Source organism: Diorhabda sublineata, chromosome 8 (genome assembly GCF_026230105.1).
Source record: "Diorhabda sublineata isolate icDioSubl1.1 chromosome 8, icDioSubl1.1, whole genome shotgun sequence".
Lineage (NCBI taxonomy): Eukaryota > Metazoa > Arthropoda > Insecta > Coleoptera > Chrysomelidae > Diorhabda > Diorhabda sublineata.
Window position 1 is genome coordinate 8,433,023 of NC_079481.1, and position 23,588 is coordinate 8,456,610.

A 23,588-nucleotide genomic window follows, 5' to 3' on the forward strand; every position below is an offset into this window, starting at 1 on the left:
ATGACGATTTTCCTCTGAAATAAATATCATGGAAAAACTCTCTACAAACGGGTTCTATTAATTCATAATTAATCTAGAATTGTACTGTTCAATTAATCATAACCCTTTACATTTATGGTTTTTTCAGTTCAGTATAACCTATGATAATAGATGTTCAAATCCACACCAACTTCTTCTAAGCTTATTTTCTGTCCTAGAGGTATTCTTTTTCAGTATTGAAAATGTAAAAAAGTACTTACGATTCCTGGTAAAAATCCTTGGGTTTCCATTGATATTTTAATGTAAAAATGAAATTTTCTTTACAAAAAATGACGAATTACCAAGAGTTTAAAATTGTTTCTAATCATTTTGGACCAAACAATGAAATTTCCATATAAATATTTATCCTTTAGAATCGTTTTGTTGATATAATCGATGATGAACTATTTTTCGAACTGGACAAAAATGAGAGAACAGCGACAGGACACACTTCTTGCGGAAAATCTCGGGAAAGTATCAATGAAGAGTTTTCTTTGAATCGTGAGTACTTTTTGCAAATTTTAAGTATTGCAAAAGGAAGAAATCGGAAAATCGTCTAGTCTGCTGCAATCATTTATAATATAACGATTTTCCTCTGAAATAAATATCATGGAAAAACTCTCTACAAACGGGTTCTATCAATTCATAATTAATCTAGAATTGTACTGATCAATATTTCATAAAATCCGTTCCCTTGTACGAAAATGAATTTTTAATTACAACATTTCACGGTAGACTATTTTAAACGTCCTTTCCATCCTCCTATTCGTATCCAAGGGTCCTTTTCAGTATAACCATTACTTCCCAATGACGGCCGTAGCAATAGAAACGACTCTTCTCAATTCTTTATTCACACGTGGCGTAACTCACAGAAATGAATTTTATTCAGAAAATGTCACCGTCCACGCCGTCTTATTTGTTGCACAAAAGTCATGGTCGTAATGAGATTACGGTAGCCAGTTGTTGGAATCCTCCTTCATTATTATATGCGTTCACGGCGAGAGACTAGATTCAACGGATGTGTCGTCAGGTGTGAAGCGACCAGCAGGATATCCTGTCCGTTTGAATTATATAAAAGGGGAGTGATGGTCTTGTAAACAACTAGGGACATCGGAACGAACCCTAACGAGGTTTCAAATACATTTCGGTGACTATGACATAGATACGTCGGTTGGAATCAGTTAATTTTCGAATATCTTTTCGGAATGGAATTCTACGTCGATTTTTGTACGGTAAATATCTAGTTCTTTGTTTAATACACCATTTTTCGCAGGATTCATACAAATATAAGTCGATGTAGATTATTTAGACTTTTATTATAAATATATTGCAGATTTTTTTCGTACGCCTATGATTTCACTTTGCGTGTTAAGAACGAAGGACAGTTGATGTCAGTACGAATTTAGAGGTGTGGATACAATGTGAATTAGTAGAATAATTCATCGTATGTGTCTTTTTTTCGTTGAAATTGTGGCGGTTTTGTAGTATAACATGACATATGTCTATTTGAGTGAAGTTAATTTTTAAAACCAACCAGTTTAGTTTTATATTCAGAATAACTTGCATGTCATTGAAGATTCATACGTTTTCATTAATTAAACACGGATATTTCGATTGTTCTTGATCTATTTTTTTATTATCTTCTACTTTTCTTTACGAATTATTAGAAATTATCACCCGTTGTCTTTTTGTTGACTATCCGTCATTTTGGTAGTCTTTCATTTATACTTGTTCCGGTAGGCATTTTGTCTTATTATTCATTCTGTTTTTACTTCTCCGATTATTCATATTTCACGTTTTTGTTCTTGAATATATTTTTCACACCGGTGCTCTTGTGAACAAATATGATTACCATTTAGTTTGGTAATTAATTCAGATATTATCATATTTTCAAAGCAGAAAATTTCAATATTTTGAATTTAAAAGTTACAATTTTGTAAGTCTTACAGTTCCGTTGGATTTTAACCCTTCGAAAATGTTATTCACATAAACCACATATCCCCTTTGATCTCCACATACGCATTTTAACACTCGGTAATTTTCGGGACCTTATTATCTTTTACGGTGGTCCCAAACTACGAGGAAATTTGTCTACAGTACTGGACTCGGTATGAAAATACACTCTAACTTATTATTTCGATAAATATTTTAGAAAGAGACTAAAGTAATAAATAATTCACCGAGCATTATGAATATTAACAGCGAAATGAACGAGGGAGTTATAAAAGAAAAAACAAGCAAGCAGAAGAAAGAATGAGAAGTGGGCAGTAATTACAATAAAGAAATGTATCGAAATTGAATAATACCAGTTTTTCAGGGGTTGTAAGAATGTGTATGAATATCCAAACGTGCCAAAATTTGATTTAAATCTTAAATCAAGAACAAATTCTATAATTTTGATGCGCAAATACATGACAATTAGTTTGGTTCAAAATGAGAGAGGAAGAAGATCAAGTTTTTGGAAAAAATACGGAGTATATAAATCATACAATTAAACTGGATTCGATTATTTTCAGAGAGCAAAGTATTTAATATAAATATGACTCTAGAAATTCTATGAAACATAAACCACAAAAAACTTTACCATTCCCTACATCTAATATTTCTTAATTATTTTTATTTTTCATAATTTCTCTGTATTTTGTATTTCTCCGCAAAAGCCTACCCTGATTACCACATTCTCGCCGTTATTTAACCACGTTTTAAAATTCATCCCTCCCTACTGTCATCCTTTATTCACTTTCTTTATTGCGTGTTTGCCGGACAATAAACAAAGTAAACCATTAGGCAAGATATGTTTTGGTAAATGAACACAAAGGACCAAGAAAATATTCCCGCTATTTGGCAAAGAATGTATGTCATCATAATAAATAACGATAATTGTCAGTGGTAACGAAGTTACTGTCGGACTTGGGTAGATGATGAGTAGGGTGAGCCAAAAAAAAACTTTTAATTTTTGTTTCGTTTTAGCTACTTCGAAAAAATGGCAGAAAAAAAATTCTGGTAAACTCTTTCACAATCTGTTATAGTTTTCTACAAAAAACAATGTCTTAAAAACATAAAACAACATATTTTTCGTGATTTCTCTCATTTTTTTCTTTCCAAATTTATTTTTATATAGCACGTTAAAAATTGATTTCAATATAGATGGATGTACTGTAAAAATTTTTGATTTTTGTTTAATTACTTGTTATTTAAAATCAGTTTTCAACGCTATATAACTATAAGTTTTTCCCAATAAATTTGGAAAGTACAAATGACATAAATCACGAAAAACTTTTTATGTTTTTAAGACATTTTTTTGTAGAAAACTATAACAGATTGTGAAAGTCATCATATATTATTTCAGGTTGAATTGCGAATAACTCTTAACCACGTTGAATTTAAAAATTTTATATATCAAAAAAATTGATGATTTCCATTCCGAGTCCGTTCAGGCGTTCTATCCAACCGATTTGCTTAATTTTTGTTTTCAATGAAAGGTATTGATGCACAGATTAACCACCAACCATCGCATTTCGTCCAATTCTCACCATTCTCAAGTTATACTTAAATGCGATTTCCCCCTGTACATTACTTATGGGAGTTTTTCACAAACACACGTTCTATCCTCAATATCTCAGGTTCTATTCAAGATAGAGACTTCGTTTTGATTTAAGAACTCTCGCTGAAACATCCTCTTTCTTTTGAGTTTTTGAACACTTAAATCGGTTGAGTTGGAGAGGAGCTAGGCGCGGACATTCAATGTGGAGTTATGGATTTTTTTAGGTTTTTGGCAATTTTTCTACATTCAAAGATCTATATCTCAAGTTCTAATATAGCTACAGAGTTCGTTTTGATTTGAGAGCACTCGCTGAAACACCTTCTTTCTTTTGAGTTTTTGAACACTTATATCGGTTGAGTTAGAGAGGAGCTAGGCGCGGACATTCAATGTGGAGTTATGGATTTTTTTAGGTTTTTGGCAATTTTTCTACATTCAAAGATCTATATCTCAAGTTCTAATATAGCTACAGAGTTCGTTTTGATTTAAGAACTCTCGCTGAAACATCCTCTTTCTTTTGAGTTTTTGAACACTTAAATCGGTTGAGTTAGAGAGGAGCTAGGCGCTGACTTCAATGTGGAGTTATGGATTTTTGTAGGTTTTTGGCAATTTTTCTACATTCAAAGATCTATATCTCAAGTTCTAATATAGCTACAGTGTTCGTTTTGATTTGAGAGCACTCGCTGAAATACCTTCTTTCTTTTGAGTTTTTGAACACTAATATCGGTTGAGTTAGAGAGGAGCTAGACGCGGACATTCAATGTGGAGTTATGGATTTTTTTAGGTTTTTGGCAATTTTTCTACATTCAAAGATCTATATCTCAGGTTCTAATACAGCTACAAAGTTCGTTTTGATTTGAAAACACTCACTGAAACACCTTCTTTCTTTTGAGTTTTTGAACACTTATATCGGTTGAGTTGAAGAGGAGCTAGGCGCTGACTTCAATGTGGAGTTATGGATTTTTGTAGGTTTTTGGCAATTTTTCTACATTCAAAGATCTATATCTCAAGTTCTAATATAGCTACAGTGTTCGTTTTGATTTGAGAGCACTCGCTGAAATACCTTCTTTCTTTTGAGTTTTTGAACACTAATATCGGTTGAGTTAGAGAGGAGCTAGACGCGGACATTCAATGTGGAGTTATGGATTTTTTTAGGTTTTTGGCAATTTTTCTACATTCAAAGATCTATATCTCAGGTTCTAATACAGCTACAAAGTTCGTTTTGATTTGAAAACACTCACTGAAACACCTTCTTTCTTTTGAGTTTTTGAACACTTATATCGGTTGAGTTGAAGAGGAGCTAGGCGCTGACTTCAATGTGGAGTTATGGATTTTTGTAGGTTTTTGGCAATTTTTCTACATTCAAAGATCTATATCTCAAGTTCTAATATAGCTACAGTGTTCGTTTTGATTTGAGAGCACTCGCTGAAATACCTTCTTTCTTTTGAGTTTTTGAACACTAATATCGGTTGAGTTAGAGAGGAGCTAGACGCGGACATTCAATGTGGAGTTATGGATTTTTTTAGGTTTATGGCAATTTTTCTACATTCAAAGATCTATATCTCAGGTTCTAATACAGCTACAAAGTTCGTTTTGATTTGAAAACACTCACTGAAACACCTTCTTTCTTTTGAGTTTTTGAACACTTATATCGGTTGAGTTGAAGAGGAGCTAGGCGCTGACTTCAATGTGGAGTTATGGATTTTTGTAGGTTTTTGGCAATTTTTCTACATTCAAAGATCTATATCTCAAGTTTTAATGTAGCTACAGAGTTCGTTCTTTTCTATTATAATGATTTCTGACACTTATTTAATGGATTCGATGCGAGCAAAGCCGCTGGTAAAAGCTAGTATCTATTAATGTTAAAATTAAAAAAAAAATCTCCTGTAATTTAGATGGGAAATAAAAATCACGATGCGACACCTCTAAATACTAATATTAAGAGTACAAACTTGACCAGAAGTTTTGTTTTATCGTCATCTTAGAGGATATTTTCGCTAAATTTTTTCAGTCCACCCTAATGATGAGTTGTAATGGAATTATATTACATACATCTCCAAATTTATTGATTTCAGTTTGTAGATAATCCTGTCTGATAAGTCTTTCAATCTAAAGTAATGGTCATTCATCACTAGCAGCCGAGATAAATTCCGTTAGCTGACAAAATCATTATCATTTATCTCGACGGTTAGTCTCGAAGCAATTTGTTCCCATCGGAAGGGCTTAAATACTAAAACTCTGACCAGACCGGGCAATCATAATAATGTTACTCTATTTAGAACAATGATTGTTTCGAAGTCAATTAAAGTCCACCACGATATCCAGAGTTTCGATTGAATAATAATGAAAATAAAATCGGAATTTTACAAAAATATTCAACATCAGTTAGTAAAAAAACTAATATATGCCCGATTACTGGAATGTGATAGAAATTGGGAATATCAAATACGAAACTGGAGGGAAATTATTTTTGGTTCAAGAATTTGGTAATTGTTTGACTTAAGGAGGGGTATGCGTATTGAAATGAGTATTTTTCAATACAAGGACAAACCGCTTGCTATTTTTGAGTCGAGGTACACGCAATGTCACCAATGCACTTCAATGGAACCCCTATTGTTGAAATTGCAACTTATGTGGTATCTAGAGTCTTCAATAAATGTTCTTTTGCTTTATTAATCTTCATACTAGACATGTAAAACGTTTTTTCCACATCTCACCATTTCAAAGTTGGTATTCCAAAACTACTCCACTAATCCTTTTGATTCCTTTTTTATTATTACCGTAATTTTTAATATTTCTTCATAAAAATTTAATACAATATTCCTCAAATATCATACTTCAATGTACCATTGCTGGATTGATGAGTTTTGAGCTGTGTCGTCGCCAAAAAATCACAACTCTACCGCCCTTTCAACTAGGATTTATCTTCTGTCGGTAAAATTTTCTAGTTTTGCTCTGAAAAGCCTTATTTGTAGTCACTTTGTTGTGTTTGAATTTGAAGAATACTAACAGCTCTGTAGCACCACAAAACGTTAGTGTCAAACAAAGTACGTACTTGAAATCGCGGAAAATGCGGTGGAATCCCGGAATAGGATTCATCCACTCGTACAATTAAAGGTTTTCCCTATTGTCCGCGATGTTGTACGGTCACCACATTCGCAAATAATTTTAAATACACACATGCACATTCACATACAAAATGTAAATAGAAGCGGACACAGCCGAATGGCAAACTGAATAAACTGAAAGTCGGGGTTGGGGGATTTGTGAACCCATGGGGCAACTTCAAGTTAGTTGTTTGGAACACAACGCAATCAAGAATGTTACCTATATCAGATTAATCTGATTGGAAACTACAACTGCTGATGCTGAAAGAACGATACAAACAAATTTAGGAAAGAAACGTTTAAAAAATCGCAATTAATTATATGTAATTAATACGAAAACGAAGATTTGTACAAGAGATGAAACAGGAGGTAGAAAACAGATCAATAGAATAAAGTTAATGAATGTTTTAGTGCTGTGAAAATAATTTGAGTTAAAAAGAAAATAGATAAAATATCGTGGATCGTATTGTGGAAATTCCAGAAATGAAAATTTTGTGTTTACCTACTGCAGTTTTTTGAATTTAAAAGAACGAAGAAATATAAATTCGATTAAATAGAATTCCATTGCCGAATCGACGATTTTTATAATTCGATCCGTACTTATTCAAGTCTATATAGATTTAATTATAATACTGGGAATCGTTTCGAAATAATTTAGTGGTTAGAATATAAATCCTCTTTCGCTAATTCGATTTCGAAAGACAAAAATATTCTAGATAAAGACGAATAGGTGTCGAAATCTGTCATATAAATAACCGTAATCTCAAAATCCAATTAATATATAAACACATTTTTGTTTGAGCTTCACAAAATACGATTTAAGTTACGATTCATTTCCATTGTTTTCTAATTAGTGTTATTTGGCCAAGAGCTTAAAGACTCAACTTGTATCGTATGGGTTCGTCCTCAAAAGATATATTTGAATAAGATTATAGAACTGTCGAAATAGACCGAAAAAATCGACGAAGTATGAAGATGGACGGTGAGAAACTTCAAGGTTATATATTTCTGTATAATTTATTCAAAACAATTGAAAAATATGTCACACCAAAGATTTATCTTTATACCTTTTAGTGTACATAAAAAATTGGTTCTTGTTCTCAACTATTATCAATTTGTTCACAATTTCCTTTAAAAATTAAAACGGCGCTGTATACCTGGAGTGTATTGAGCAATTCGCTGCATCTTTTACGACTTACGTGACTTTTGTACCGTTTTAAAACTTCCTTAAAATTCACTCGATTCTGAATAACGTCAAGTAGTGACACATTAAACGGAACATGCGGTTAAAATTTAATTTAACAACAGATCGAACATTTTCGATACATTGCAAAGTTGTTATATGTATAGGTACGATTAATTTTTTATTTTGAAAATATAAACCAAAAATCTTGCTATAAACTGATTGCGGTTTTGTAAATTCCTTGACGTTTCTAATAGCGAACGAAAGGAGACAAAGATGCGAGCGTAATTTCCGTCTAAACACCTAATTGTGCGAGTTGCTGTCAATTAAGGAAAATATGAAAGCATATTCCACTAACAAGAAACTTGGGAACTAAGTAGGCAGTTCGCGTCAACAAGAAACACGTAAACAATTAAATGAAATACGAAGATATTGTCACAATGAAATTTTGAATATTTTACATAATTCGTTGTTAGTCTACAATCAATTTCAAATTTCTTGTATAAATTACCTCCATTCTTTGATAGTTTTTTTGATAATTTTGTCGATTACTTAAAACCATCGTTTTTGTTAATGAAGTAGATTAAAGTATCGTCACCGATTTCACATACGTATAATGAAGAAACATATTTTCGTGTCGTGGATGAAGGCCTGTTGATTAACGCCGTGGGTGGCGTCACATTCGCCATTTATCTCTTTCGAAAAATGGTGATCTGTTCCAGTGGATTTGATGGACGATGTGTCCGATTTTCGTCTCTACCGAGTCATTAGTGTCTGTTGTTGTCGCATCAGCATTGTACACAAAATATTTTTCGTCAAATCCGCACGTTTTCGATTCAATAACTTTTTTTGTTTTTTTTTTTTTTATTAATCTGTACGTAATTAACAAGAGCCGTAATTTTCTTAATTAGATGATTTATTAAAATAAAAGAGATGATCACAAAATCGCAATCATATTTGATACGTAATTGAATGTATTCGATTCAATACACACTTTTCAATTATTAACAGTTATTGTCGCAAGTACTGTATACCGCGTTGTTGTTGTGGCATTTCCGATTGTAATCAATCTTATCAATCATTCATTCATTCTGTCACTGTCATATTATTAGTGTACGATTGATTTTCAACAATTAAAAGCCGTTCACATAATCAGCGTCTTTTCCAATCGAATTTCTCTTATGTCATAAACAGTATATTACGTAATTATTTATTATCTATTGATACACAATGAATTTAATTCACGATTTATTCGCTAAATTTATATTGTTAACGGTAGATTGTGCTTGTGTAATACCGAACAAAAAAAAATCGTTTTGTTTTTGAACAGTTTGTTTGCGTTGCAACTTTGAAATGTGTTCGACTTCACGTGTTTTATTACCGGAGTTCTATTATTACAAATAAAATCAATTTAAACGGCAGTTATTTGAAAAAAAATGTCAACTTGTCACCAGCAGTCGCTAATAGATGTGAAAATTAAAACTGCGTCGAAGCTACGTCAAATCATTCGATGTAACTCTTTTGTATCATGAAAAAACAACTTTCATGTCTCCTATTATCTTCTCTAAAAACAACGAGTGAAATATTTTGTCAATTACATATCAATAAATGAAGTTGCTGACAGTTTTTGGAAGTGTCCCTCTACTAACTACCCATTCATAGTTACAATGGTATTGACATTTTAATTATTTTGAATTGAATCTATTGACTCGATTACGCTAAATTTGTTTTTCCTAACAATTATATATTCATTCAAGCCATAAGAGAAGGTAAAGAGATTTTTCCAATAAAAGAATCCATATAAATGAAAGCAACAGTTATACTTTCTTATTTTTCTTTTCGTTCGAAAGACAATAACAATCAAAATATGATTATAATATTGAATTGAAGGATCATATAGAAATCCAGTACCATTAAATACCCAGCAATCCTGTGTTTCTGGTTCTGGCGTTTCTGTCGCTTTCCTAGCTGCCTGCGGCGTGGCTTGTCTTTCTGATCGAGCTCGTGCCTGAAGAGGAGTTTCACTTCTTCTTCTTACGTTAGGACTAGGTCCTGTATTTTCATCAAGGGTTCGCCAGGAGTAATTGGGATGATGAGGACCAGCTTTCCTACCGCCTTATAGGTTGTCTTCTCATCTCTGCGTGAGCCGAAAATTCCCTATTTCGTGCAACTTTTGCTTCCGAGTCATTTTTAAAGAACAAAACGGTGAGAATTAAAACCAAAGAGTAAGATCTAAAATAATGAATAGCTTGTAACCATAGAAATGACACGTGACCTCAAAAATTCAAATAAAATAAAGAAATATTCCAAATAGCTGCAACTTGAAAGTCAATTTGAAAATGGTACGATAAAATAAACTGATTGGATATGGAAATTACGGGGTTATTTTCATCTCCTTTGGTTTTTGTAACTTTAAAAGCAAACTTGAGTAACTGTTGGCGTTATTGAACATAAATATAACTTTTGCCGCGCCATTAAAAACTTCACTTCCAGCTTATCTCCGTTTCAACATTATGCAATACAACGAGATCGTTCGAGTAAGAGTGTGTCGGCGTACCTACGAGTTTTAAAAAAAAAGCTTTATGAAATATGAAACTCCGCGGTGGCAGAAACTCTTAGGAGACTGAAATATTTGAAAAAATATTTGGAGTTGCTTCAAGTATTTCGTCGTTTACTTCAGTATCGATAAACACCGTAAAAATTATCGTTGGTAATAATACATTTTAATTATATACAAAGGCTTAAATAAGCAAACCCTTCTTAAAACACTTAAGCTTGACTAGAGCTTTTATAAACAGTTTTTTCGGCTCTCTATACAACCGATAATGGTTCTAAATATTTTTTTATCGATTTATCAGAATTTATTTTATCCTGTATCGTGAAATTCTGTTCTGGTCGTTGTTAATTTTCTCATCGAAATCCTGTGATCAGTAGTAATACGATTGCTTCTAGGAACTTCCATCTCAATTTAAAGGCATTAAAGAGAAGCTATACAACGAGGGCGAATAGAGTTGATTGTTTATTTTTTTTTTGTAATTTCTACTTCTAATCCATTGTGTTACCGAATTTTAGTTAATCCTGCTAAAGCTCTCCGTTTACCCGGTATAATAAAATTGTACAGCTGGCGTCTGGGAAAACCTCAACAGACAGTTTGTACTATTCCTCTACCGTCCAGTTTATTTTTAAACTTTCAATTAAAATGGCTGCTCTTTTAGGTGAAATAAAATATCATTTTCGAGAATTTTTTGATTAATAACAATAATGCAAAAAATAAGAAAGAAAGGTGTTGAAATTGAGGGGTTCCAATAGATAGAAATAATCAGAGAGAAAGTGGTCAAGAAATGGGACTGTCATAACTCAACGAAAAGCTACGAAAAAACGTTCCTACTTTTAAATTCCTACAATGCCACATCACCAAGGATTAGTCATGAAATCTGGTCACTCAATTCGTCCACATTCAATCCAATTGCAGAATTTGAAATGTGGTTACATAGACCAATACTAAAATGCAAATTTCAAAAAATAAAATAGAGTAAAAGGATTTTTTTTATAACAGTTCAATGCCGAAATATCAATCTCGAACAAAGATACCTTGGTTATGTCTTCACAGGATTCTACTACTCACAATAAAGGTCAAAATAGAGGGCCCCGAGGGCGTAGGATGTAAAAAATCTCCCGAATAAGGAACATTCTGGAATGTACAGGTAAACATAACATCGTCCAATTGTTTAGAGTGGCTTAAAACAAGGTTCATATCGACGTTTTTCTAAATTTAATTGTTTCGATCCTTTATTCGATCTTTATCAAGGCTAAAAATATATGGTACGTTATAAATCAAAGGTGAAGGAAGATAAACTTTTGGTATTTAAGAAAATACTTCAAACGACAATACCGTTCGAAATTTCATAACAAGAATTTTTACTATACACTGACACATCATACTTTTAGGAAATAATAAATTGGAATTCTGTGTTTTATTTGTCTAAAATTGAATTTATGCGCATTCGTCAAATACTAGAAGGATCGTCACATATTCTATTTAAATAGCGTCGTAACAAATCACTGTCTTCGAGATTCTCATGCATTCAGCAGAATACTATTTCAGCGTTTGCATTACTGACAGTCATGATATCACTACACATTTTGCACAAGAATTTGTGACTTTACAAGTTTGAATTTAAAACACTCTGCTACGACTCTACCGAAGTAGCGGTTTTTCCCAAACAGTCCCTTCCACCCAATTATTTATGCAAATATTCCTTGCACGCCCACAATTCCGGAACGGTCTGCACGACTTGGTGTGTTTTTTTTTTTTTCGCCGTACAGAGGCGTAACCACCTCTCGAGCGGAACCCGCTAATTTGCGAATTCATTAAACTAGATCTTTCCCAAATATATATACAAAGGGAGAGCTGTGTAATTGAATTTACCCAAACAATGCTGATTTAGGATTTTGAATGATCAATGTTCATTCTGAAGTGGAAATTATGGCATTGAAGGTTGATGAGGAATCTATTGAGCAATCAACAGACATAAAATCACATTTATTGTACATATCTCGTCAAATTTGAATAGGTTTACTCATCCGTTAAGTCAATTTTCATAAAACAATACGTATTGAATTCCTATATTTCATTGTTTTCCTTATATAAAGGAATATTTAATAGAAAATGTTTGTTTTTTCTTCTTTTGCTAACGTTTTTAATCAACGTTGAAATGAAAAATATACATCGAAAGTTTATCAAATAGCTTTTGTAAGGAAACATGCGGAATCTGACCACATTTTCAAAAGTTGCTACATCTTACCTATATTTTATTTTTATATATCCGTACGAAAATCCCGCGAGCACTGACATTTAGATCGGAGTTTGAAAGGCTATTGAGATTTTAAATTCAGCTTCCAATACCATTACAACAAGATTGCAGCCACAAAATCCCTAAGGGGCAAATGTCAATTTTCAGTATATGGGGTATTTTTTTATATCAAAAGAGATGAATATTGATGATACGTCTTTCAGTAATCATTGAATTCGAAGGTCGATGAATAGGTATAAATTTGAAACACTCAGTTATTGATATTTAATTGTTTTTACAAACAAAACAACTTTCTTTTAAGGAATATCTATAAAAGATACTCGATTTTTTGCTTTACTGAAAAGGAATCCAGAGTTTGTTATATTTTCTTTATTATCCTATTACTGAAATTCCAATTATCTCCAATATAAATAGCTTTCAATTCACTCATAAATTGATTACAAGGATTCATTGAAGGGTAAAGTAAAATAAAAAGCCGTTTCTTTTAGTTCTGATCAACACTTTACAAAAGCGTTAGATAAAACATGAAAATTTAGTAACAAATCATAATTTTCGTGAATAATAATAATAAATTTCAATATTCACCACATAGCATAGGGTGAATGCCCGTTTGTACGGAGATAATACGTTCCATTCGCTCTAAAATCATTGAAACGAAATGAAAAATTAATAATCAAATGATTCATAAAGGTGCTTACTTATAATCGAGCTCGAAACCTCCCATTACTGATTTCTGGGTATTTTCACAACGACCTTTTTTATATTCGTCGAAGTTTTTACATCTTCTGGAAATGAATCCTTCGGAGCCCAGACTTTCGGCGTACAAAGCATATGCTCTAGAATGAGCGCACGTACCTATAAGATCCCAACCACAACCGGGTTGAGAAGAACCACCGTTCGGAAAATAGTCCGCATCCCCTATTGGCACACCGAACCCCAAAGGAGTGCCTGTTACATAATTTGGAAAAAGTATTAGTTGACGAAACCAAATTGTAGAAAAGTTAGATTGAGATGAAAAATATAATAACTCACTAGTATGAATAACTTGTACGAAACGAGCATCACTAGCATCCAATCTATTATCTTTATTTTTCATTGTGAATAAAGGTCCTGCAGGATCTAAACCAAGGATTCTATCTACTTTTCCACCAAGTGCAGCTCCTATGAATGTGATCATAAGAAATTGAAACTTTGGGTTAAATTTCAATTCCCTTTGTTAACAAATTGATTAATAGTTTGTAAGAAAATTTTTGTAAAGTGGAGCTTAAAAAACGTGTATGGTATCATGAATATAAATTTATTTAGCCTTACCTGCATTTCCACATATATGTGCACCCAAAGAGTGTCCAACAAATTTCACTTTGCTCAATTTAAGTCCAAACAATTCCTTCAATTTGAGTATGAAATCTGATACGTATTTTCCTACTCTTGTAACTGAATTTTTAGCTGATAAATAACTTCCGCCAGCCATCTTGCTCCAATCCACTACCATTACGTTAATGTCGTGATAATGCAAAATTTTTTCTCTAATTTTGTGGTTAACACTAGATTCATTGTTATTTTTCCACCCTTAAAAATTATAAATTAAAAAAATACGTTTCTTAATATGAAACCCGCGATTTTTTTAAATTGAAAGTTACGTTTTTGGATTTTTAAGGTTCTTAATTCAATGATATACGTTAAAAAGCTTACCGTGGATTATAAATAATGTATCTTTTTTTGCAGAAAAGTTGGAATATTTTAAAAGATCCACATTGTTTATATTTATATCGAAAGTGTTACTAGGATGTAACTGGCAATAGAAGTGATAGATTATGTCTGTTGATGATCTCAGGTGTGTCGGCATCGCAGGAGCATCCAAATCATCAGAATAATCATCAATTTCTTCATAAACTGAAAATTAAATTACTTTTAAATAATGAACTTAATAAAATAATGAAAAATAAACAACTATTTTTTCTATTCTACCGTTAATACAACTTTCAATTCAGTGATAACTATTTCTGATATTCCCGAGTTAAATTAATAATTATTTTATGGATAAAATAATTTTTCACCTTCTTCGTCGCCTCTGCTTTTAGCTAGAATAATTGTTATTAATATTAAGAGCTTCATTTTCTCAGTTACTTTAATTCAATCTATTGTTCATGTGAGTATTTATACACTTATCAATTAAAAACAAATTCTTAGAAATATTCTCGCAATTGTATATAACAAGAGAAGCTATTTTGACGATAATCACAAATTAAATCTATTTAATTCCATTCTTTAATCGGATATATTGATACTACGATTAATAAACAATATTTGTTGATCTTTATCAATTGAAGTTGATTTACTGGCATTTTTCAATTGGTTTTTGTCACCTACTATATTATTTTCGTAGGTCAAAATCCGTGATATGAAGTAAAATATAATTTAAAAACAAAAACAAATGTTTCAATAGGTAAGAAGTGCGTGAATATTGTTTTAATACATTTTCTGCGATCGAGATTGATATTTAAAATTTATAATATTTTATTCACTCAATTGAAATGATGAAAACTATGATAATTTTTTTTATAATAACGTCTCGTATGTAAAACAATTTTTCTAGAGTAAATATTATCTGACTTTCCTCAAAGTTCATCATTTCAAAGTTCGTTATAATGGAAAATTCTCAAAGCTTTCTCTATACCGCAACTTCTTATTATATGAAATGTTAAGTTTTTCCCATCATCCTTCATCCAATCTCAAAATGTTGCTCTCAGTTAAGAAATGCAATGATCACTTTCATCTTAAATTTTCATCCCTACGGATTAGTTCGGGAGCCCTACGTGCGAAAACGACTATTCAAATCCACTACGAACAAACAGAAATTGGTGGACACAACCATTCATGACATTATCCAGTAACTAAAAATTTCCAGTATAAAAAATTGTTTAAACTATTACAAATAAAGAAATAATGTGAACTAGATTTGTGTTTTTTATATTGTTGTCGCAAACATTATTTCTCCCTTCATTTTGTTCATGTTGTGAAACGTTTATTTATGAAGTGAACCCAATCCTTTTCACAACTTTTGTTTTAAGCTATAAAAGCCGTCATCCAGCTCCTTAACTAAAGTTTACGACCACCTTTTCTCGTCTGTATTCTACTACATCTAAGAAACGCTAAAACAAAACCAAAAAGTATTCAAACGACTCTACTCCATTATGAATATTAAGTTTTCTACCCCTTGAGATATTCTTTACATATTTCAATCTTAAAAACCAAGTCTATTGGTGCAAATGCCCTTTGAGACATTCTGCTCATTCCTCCTTTTTAATTAGTGAGGCTTAAGCATAATAAAAATTGAAAAGATAGATATTCATCGCCATAAGTAGAAAAATATTTTGACCCTCTGTGATATACAGGGTGTATCAAGACTAGAATTCATATGCTACTTTTTTATTGAGCAAAATTTAGTCGTATGCAAATTGTTTTCGCCCAATTCTCAATTTCGGAATTTTTTCACAAAATTTTTGAACTTTCATGTAGATTCCATGTCCAATGTTTCGCCTACATATTTTCCATTTATTCCAAAGGTGAAAAGTCGAGTTTAATATGAATAAAATATGAACCGGGAATACTTTTATAGGACCATTGTGCAAAGGATAAAATATTCTAATAAAATAACTGAAATTCCGTGTTGTTTTCTCTGTATATCATCCGACAAGTTAAATTATCTCTAAAAATTTTCTATAGTCTTGGAAACAAACTCAATCCTTGAACACTACCCTGAATTTTCCGAGTCCAAATTACCTCATATCACACTTTTTTGGACTAAAATCGATTTTATTTATCAATGTAATCTCCTTCGAGAGCAATACAATCATTCCATGGATTCTCTAGCTTCTCGATGCCGTACTTGTAGACGGATTTGTTTTTTTCCTCAAAAAAATCTTCAGTTGTAACAATTTCTTCTTCAATTAACTAACTAGTAATCAGTGGAGGCCAGATCTAGACTATACGGTGGATAAGAAAGTATTAACTTGGTGGTTTTGGTTGTGCGTTTGAAAGCTTCAAACGTGATTCACCGATTGTAATACACTCAGAGCATAATCGCTTTGATTCCAGAGTGAAATGATGAATTGTGTAAATATCTGCTTTGAATCATAAACACGTTGGTTTTGATCTACTATGATTAAACGCGGCACCTACTTTGAAAAAAGTTATCTCGTGGTCAAATGTTCATGCATTATTGTAAACATACTGTCTTCTGATATCTTTAAGGCCTCAGTTATCTTTCGCAATTTCAATTTACGATTAGATATTCATGTTTTCTAGAGTAACCACCTGAATTAGACGACCAGAACCTTCATCATCATCTGGTCTCTACGACCACGTTTAAATTCAGCAATCCGATTAACAAAAGGTTCTTTTCGATGCAGCAGAGTTCGGATAACATTTCTGAGCTTGTACATCAAGAAAAAATGATAAATTAACATACAAAATTGTGAGGAATCCGTTGTTTCGAAATTAAAAAAGTAGCTCCACTTAAATGACTTTTTTTTGACTAATCGAAATGAAATTTTACACCTAGTTTTTTGAGAGTTGGTACTTCGTATAGATTTAACGATGTTCATCAATTTTTCGAAAATTAATTACGACTAATCCTATCGAATCTATGTGTTTACGTCTAACGTCAAATTAGTATAATCTCTTTCCGAAAATTGGTTTTCAATTTACGACAACTCCATATTTTAAATAACACTCTTATATCTGTGAAATGATGATTTCCTGAAAGATTAGCGAATGCGTCTTCATATTGAAAAAGGAAATTGCGAAGAGAACGTGAAAAGGATTTTGTTTTCACGTAAACCGAGGAATTTTCATAAAGGGCCTGAAGAGGATTAATGTATTATCTTCTAATACCCAGATAGAGCGGTTCGCTCTAAAATGATATAAGGACCTCATTTTCTTCCTATATTAAACGAAAATACATACGTATAACAAGGTGAAGGTGAATAGAAATTATTTGATTGAATCTAGTCTTCACTCTTTCGTAGTTTAGAATCACTATATTATAATCTATCACCCGTGATACGTTCTAGTATTATTTATGGTTTCTACATATCTCCATAACACGTCGTATCTATCTTACTTTAAATTTCAATCTTCTATCTTCATTACTACATACGATTTTACTCAAGACAAATATACAACAGACATTTAGAATACTGCATCTTACTTTGTGAATATGAAATTTAACGAGAAAAAGATTTATCACTTTTAATTAAACGAATTTTGAATACAACTGTGCCTTTAATGATTAATGTCGGATTTTCCATATGTCGGATGTAGATTCACCACATCTCTTCCTAGCAGATAAATTAGACATCAGTTCAGCGGTTATGATTAGTCGATGGGGAAACTCGAAAATCCATCTGAATGTTCCAAAATTCAATTACAACTTTTCTCGTACGGCGATTGTTGTCTCCTAGACTAAACCGTCCGTATATAATCAATAAGATAATATACTTAATTCTCGTCCTATGTTTGTTCCTGCATATTAAATTATAAATTCCTATGATACTCCAGCGGAGTCAGCGAAGATCTGTGATTAATTCAATGTTTACATTCAATAATGAATTTCATGTTTATCCAGCCTGCGGTGTCGGTGTTTATTGCCTTTAAAATTAAGTAGGGAGTTTGCTTACGGATTAGCTGTTTTACATAATATTACTTACGATACGTATTACATAATGTCGTTAACTATAGAAACCAGCAAGCTACGTATGGGGATTGTCGGCGACGAAACTATTTCTACGGATAAGGATTCTCCATTTTCCAAAATAGAAGAATGAACAAGGTAAATAGCTTTGTTTTCCAAGAACGACAACACAATTTCTTATCTAGAAGATACGTAGAAGAAGACATTAAATCCAAACTGATTTTAATAAGCATAGAAAAACAGAAGAAACAGTAAAATCAGTCACACTGAAATAACATAAGAAAAAACCGAAAGAATTAGGGAATTATGAAAAGTAATTTAGGATACGAAGAGCTTTTAAAAATTACTCTATATAGAAATCCGTTGTATTTATATTTTTAATTTCGAAATGTTTTTTGTTCATCAATATAAAGAATTTATGTTTAGATTTTGCAACAGTTGGACGAGGGACAGTCTAATTTACATTATATCTTCGCTATTTGTAGCACGTTTGTGTTTAATTTATATTTTCAAACAGTTAATTTAATTCAACAAGAGTACTCAAAATGAAGATAAGCAGATTCTATTTTGTTTTTCATCAAAATAAACAAATATTAATCCAATTTGTTGCCAAAAACTACACATCATTGAACGTGTTGATCTTTCGTGACATAACTTTGAGTTTAATTGAGAAAAATCTCATTTTTCGAATCGAAATTTGATGAAAAACTTTAATATACCTTCGATATTATAGATTGTCACTTAGTTCACCAAACTTTTCATCCGCCGATGAAAATTATGGCAACGAAATCGTTTTCAGCAATTAATAATTCGCAGCATTTTATTTACTACCAGCTCGGAATGTATTTTGGATTACGGGAGTTTATTTACGTTTATCTTGCTACAAACTTTATTTGACGGTTATGGAGTTTGATGAAAGTTGTTAATTATAAGTATAAGTAAATTAAAGACTGTAATATAATCCCCGAAGATGAAGTAGAGTAAAGGTCGGAAATCAAACGAAATTAATAGCGAAAGTTTCCCTTCTGAAAAAGGGTTTTTGAAAAAAATACTTACTAATTTAAGTAATTTTCTAGATTTAATTAACTCAAACGGAAAATACCTGTTATATTTCGACTTTAAATTAATCGATTATCGTGTACAGGGTATCAATTGAAATCAAAAAGAAATATATCAAAAACTGTGTCTCTATTAAATAATTTAATGTAACGTTTTTCGTATTTATTTGCCCTCTTTCTATTCGTGAGGTGAATTAATTAACACTGTCTCTTATATTCTTAATTTATTTACACACAACTTATAAATATCACTTGAAGAATTCGTTCTAGAACAAAAAGAAATAAAATAAATACATAAATAAACTTTACTAAAAATTATTTAAAAGGAATAATACACATAAACCGCCTTCTATAATAAAAAGTCTTCAAAAGCGCGATGGCTATTTATAAAAATTATTAAAGGAGCCATGCGGATTCGCCGAATTTTGAAATTTCATTGTATCTGGACAGGGACAGTCTAAGGAGCCATTTCGCGAGCTTTTTCATAACAATAAATTGATGTGTAACCTCATGATGTTCAAAATACACAACAATAACTCATTTAAACGATATTTTACTATATAAAAATATTAATCAAAGTCAAAAATTAGTTATTTAATACGACCAAGTCACTAATAATGTGTCGTGGCTAAAAATTAGAGTTATAAGTTATAAAAAAAAGTAAACTTAGCTGTATCGTGCATTTTTAAGACCAAGAAACATGAAAAGATTGAGAAAAATTGGCTAATAGATCTAGTATGAGCTATTAGAGGTTACATCAAAAGATGTGATTGAAAGGTTTTTATAAAAAAAATGTTCCACGGTGTTAAAATTATGAAATAAATCTTCCTAACTAAAAAAATAAAAACATAAAAATAACGCACGTCAAATGATTGATCTTCAAGAATCAATAAATTTTCTATAGAAAATCAATTTTAGTCTGAATAGTTGTGGCAAAAACTTTTTCATCAATAATCGTGTGTAATGTCGTGAAATAATTTTCGGGAATTACTGTTAAATATTTATTTCAACGCTGTGAGTTTTTATGTTTAATATAATTCGATAGGAAACGCTTTTCATAATGAATGTTTCCATTTTAGTACACAGTTTTTCCGTTTATCGATTTCAATACTTCTTAGAACCACTTCCCCAATCACGTTCATTCATACAACAAATATATTTTCTATAACATAAAACCCGGAACTCTCCCAGTAAATTCCCCTGTCAGATCAAACATTTTTAATATCCGTGAAAATCTCGGGATTTAACTCCGATCGCCTGAAGCTGGGGAATTCACCAAAGGACAGATTGCGGATACTTCTTATTTCCCTTGATTGAAATTCGTTGCAGATTTTATTGTTTCCAAAGCAATTCCTTTTCTCTTTTCATGGTTTTCCACGTTATTTTAGCCTCGTATCCAACAGCAAACAAAATTACTCATATTAGACTAACCGAAATCATTCATTTCATTTTTCAATGAATAGCTTCTCTTAAAATAATTATAATATCAATTTCATTCTTCTGAAGTATAAAGTATTGTTAAGAACCTGTTCACGACCTGGACCATGAAGCCGCTCCTGTTCGGTTATGATAGAAGAGTCTAAAATTTGGCGAATGCGACGGTTTTTTTTAACATGTTTGTATCATCGGAATTTCTAGGAAGGCCTCTATATTTATTTATTTGTTTACCTTCTGGAACTATTCGACAGCTCTTTTGGATATTAATACGTCCTTGTTTAGCAACGAGGAGTCGGTATATAATCTGATATCAACCCGAACACATCGGTATATGTATATCATGTTAAGTGTTTAGAAATAAGTGTTAGTGTTTAGTTTAGCGAATAGTGACCTTAGTTTATGAATAAATTAAGTAACTTAGAAATACTGTGTGTATAAATCCACTCCACCGTTGCAAAATCTTCGTTGAGTTTGTATTATAAATATAATTTATGTGATTTTAATGGAAAAAGTTTTGGTATTTTTTCTCGTGAGTATAGTACAGGTGAAGTTTTTCTATTCACTTTAATTTACTTGAAACAATAATAAACATCGTCACTTATAAAAATGTTCAAATTTCCTTTGTCATTTACTTTCCCGAAGAAAATCCCCAATGAAAATATAAACAAAGTCGAAAATCCAAAGGTGAAACTCTTTGTAGGTGAGTTTTGAAATTTTATTCATCACATTCTGTTAGGTATAAAGAAGAAGGAATTTTCTCGAATCCCACGAAAAAGATATAAATATCCCGGGGAAAAGAATCGAAAAAAAAGCAGCCAGAAATCTCTTGGGGTCCGACCAGAAGCCTTTAAATTATTAAACACGTACTCAATTCTACAGCGATTCCTTCTTTAAGGCATAACTTCTGCCAAACCCGTATTATTTCACTTTTTAGTATTATCCAAGGACCTATCCAGCTGTGGGATGAAACTTTCCATGAATCGTTCCAATAAATAATTCCAAGTGATAATTCGGAATGCGTAGTTAGTTGAATTATATTTTCAACGACAATTTAATTTAGATTCCGTATTTCAATTATATTATTAACAATTGTTGAGGTTGAACAGTATATATTTAATTATAATCTTATTCGAGTTATTTATCGAAAAACTTCCGTATCAATGACGATACCGCCTCCGGAAAACCGTTAATAAAAAGATCTGTTCAACCACGTCAATAAAGCAAAATATATTTTTCATTCCCAGCACAACCTAATTAGATTTTATTAAAAAAAAAAGGTTGTGCGTCTTTGTTGCTCGAAATATTCAACGGCAAGGATTTTAAGGATCTAAATGAATGAAATGAATTTTTAATTAATTGAAGGAAAAAATATTCAGTCAAGATAACGAGATAAATAAATTTATGAGTTATATAACGGAATATCCCACTGACGCTCGTCTAGTTCGGCACTAATACAGTTATAAAATGTATGTAGCGAGTTGTACACGTGAGTAGATTACCAGTTTGATAAATGGATACGTAATCAATAGCAACGTCATCCGGCAGAAATGGAATTTAGGATTCAAACCAATTCATCAAGAAAATAGACAGTAACAAGGTAATAATTATATTATACAAACGTAGGTTTGTAATGACGAAGACATTAATTTATGCGAAAAACCAGCCTCATAATCTCCGTAAATATAAAATAAATGTACCACCATAATATTTTTTTTTATTAATCGGGTTAAAACGTTCTTCGCCGTCTTCCGTTTCCCAGTTTCCATTTTTCTCGATCTTCCCAAAGATCTTCTTTCAATCCTCTCTCTCTCGAATATCCTTCTCGATACCTTCTCTCCAACTTAATCTTGGTCTTCCCCTCTTTCTTCTTCCTTGTGGTGTCCAATTTAAAATTTGTTTGGGTATGCGGTTTTCAGACATTCTTTGGACATGTCCGTACCATCTTAACTGATTCACCCTAATGTCTTCCGTAATCGTGTGTTGCACCTTCATGATCTCCCTGATTCTGTCGTTTTTTATTTTTTCCAGCCTTGATATTCCTGCCGCGCGTCTCCAATAATCCATTTCTGTGGCTTCAAGCATTTTGACTGTTTTTTCTTTTAGAGGCCAGACTTCGCTACTATATGTTGTTATACTTTTTATTATTCTATTGTATATTCGATGTTTGTTTTCCTTGGATATTTGTTTGTCCCACAATACACTCTTTAGTTGTCTTATTGCTTGGTTATTTCTTTGTGCTATTGCTTCATCTAATCTTCCATCATTAGTGATGATCATGCCTAGGTATTTGTATTTTGTACAATGACTTATTTTTTGTTGTGTTTCTTCAAGTATTAAATTTTGTTGTTCTCCTCCAATACACATATATTCCGTTTTACTAAAGTTTACTTCTAAACCCCATTTCCTGTATTCCTCTACTAGCTTTCTTGTCATATATTCTAAGTCTTCGTAGTCCTGTCCCAAGATTATTTGGTCATCTGCAAAACACAGGGTATATAGTGTGGAATCGATTAGTGGAATGCCCATGTTCTTACATTTCCTTTTCCAGTGTGCTAGTGCGTGTTCCAGGTATACCTTGAAGAGTGTGGGCGACAGACAGCATCCTTGTTTTAACCCCTTATTGATGGAGAATCCTTTTGAGACCTTGTTTCCTATTTTTACTTATGATTTACTCTTTTCATAAAGCTTTTGTACTGCTTTTATTAGGGCCGCATTTATATTTGTTCTTTCCAAGG

At 31.9% G+C, this 23,588-nt stretch overlaps 2 protein-coding genes across 3 annotated transcripts in view; one reads left to right on the forward strand and one right to left on the reverse strand.

The window, feature by feature from the left end:
- The window catches only part of LOC130447969 (butyrophilin subfamily 2 member A2-like), a 189,980-nt gene that overhangs the window by 150,954 nt on the left and 15,438 nt on the right, over window positions 1-23,588 (forward strand). The gene's annotated exons all lie outside the window — the stretch shown is intronic.
- Window positions 13,144-14,857, reverse strand: LOC130447968 (pancreatic lipase-related protein 2-like). The gene is made up of 6 exons (XM_056785053.1): window positions 14,721-14,857; window positions 14,356-14,556; window positions 13,975-14,232; window positions 13,696-13,824; window positions 13,362-13,611; window positions 13,144-13,302 (listed from the first exon to the last, which is right to left on the reverse strand). The coding sequence occupies exons 1-6, from the start codon at window positions 14,776-14,778 to the stop codon at window positions 13,245-13,247; spliced, it is 954 nt and encodes a 317-aa protein (XP_056641031.1). The 5' UTR covers window positions 14,779-14,857; the 3' UTR covers window positions 13,144-13,244.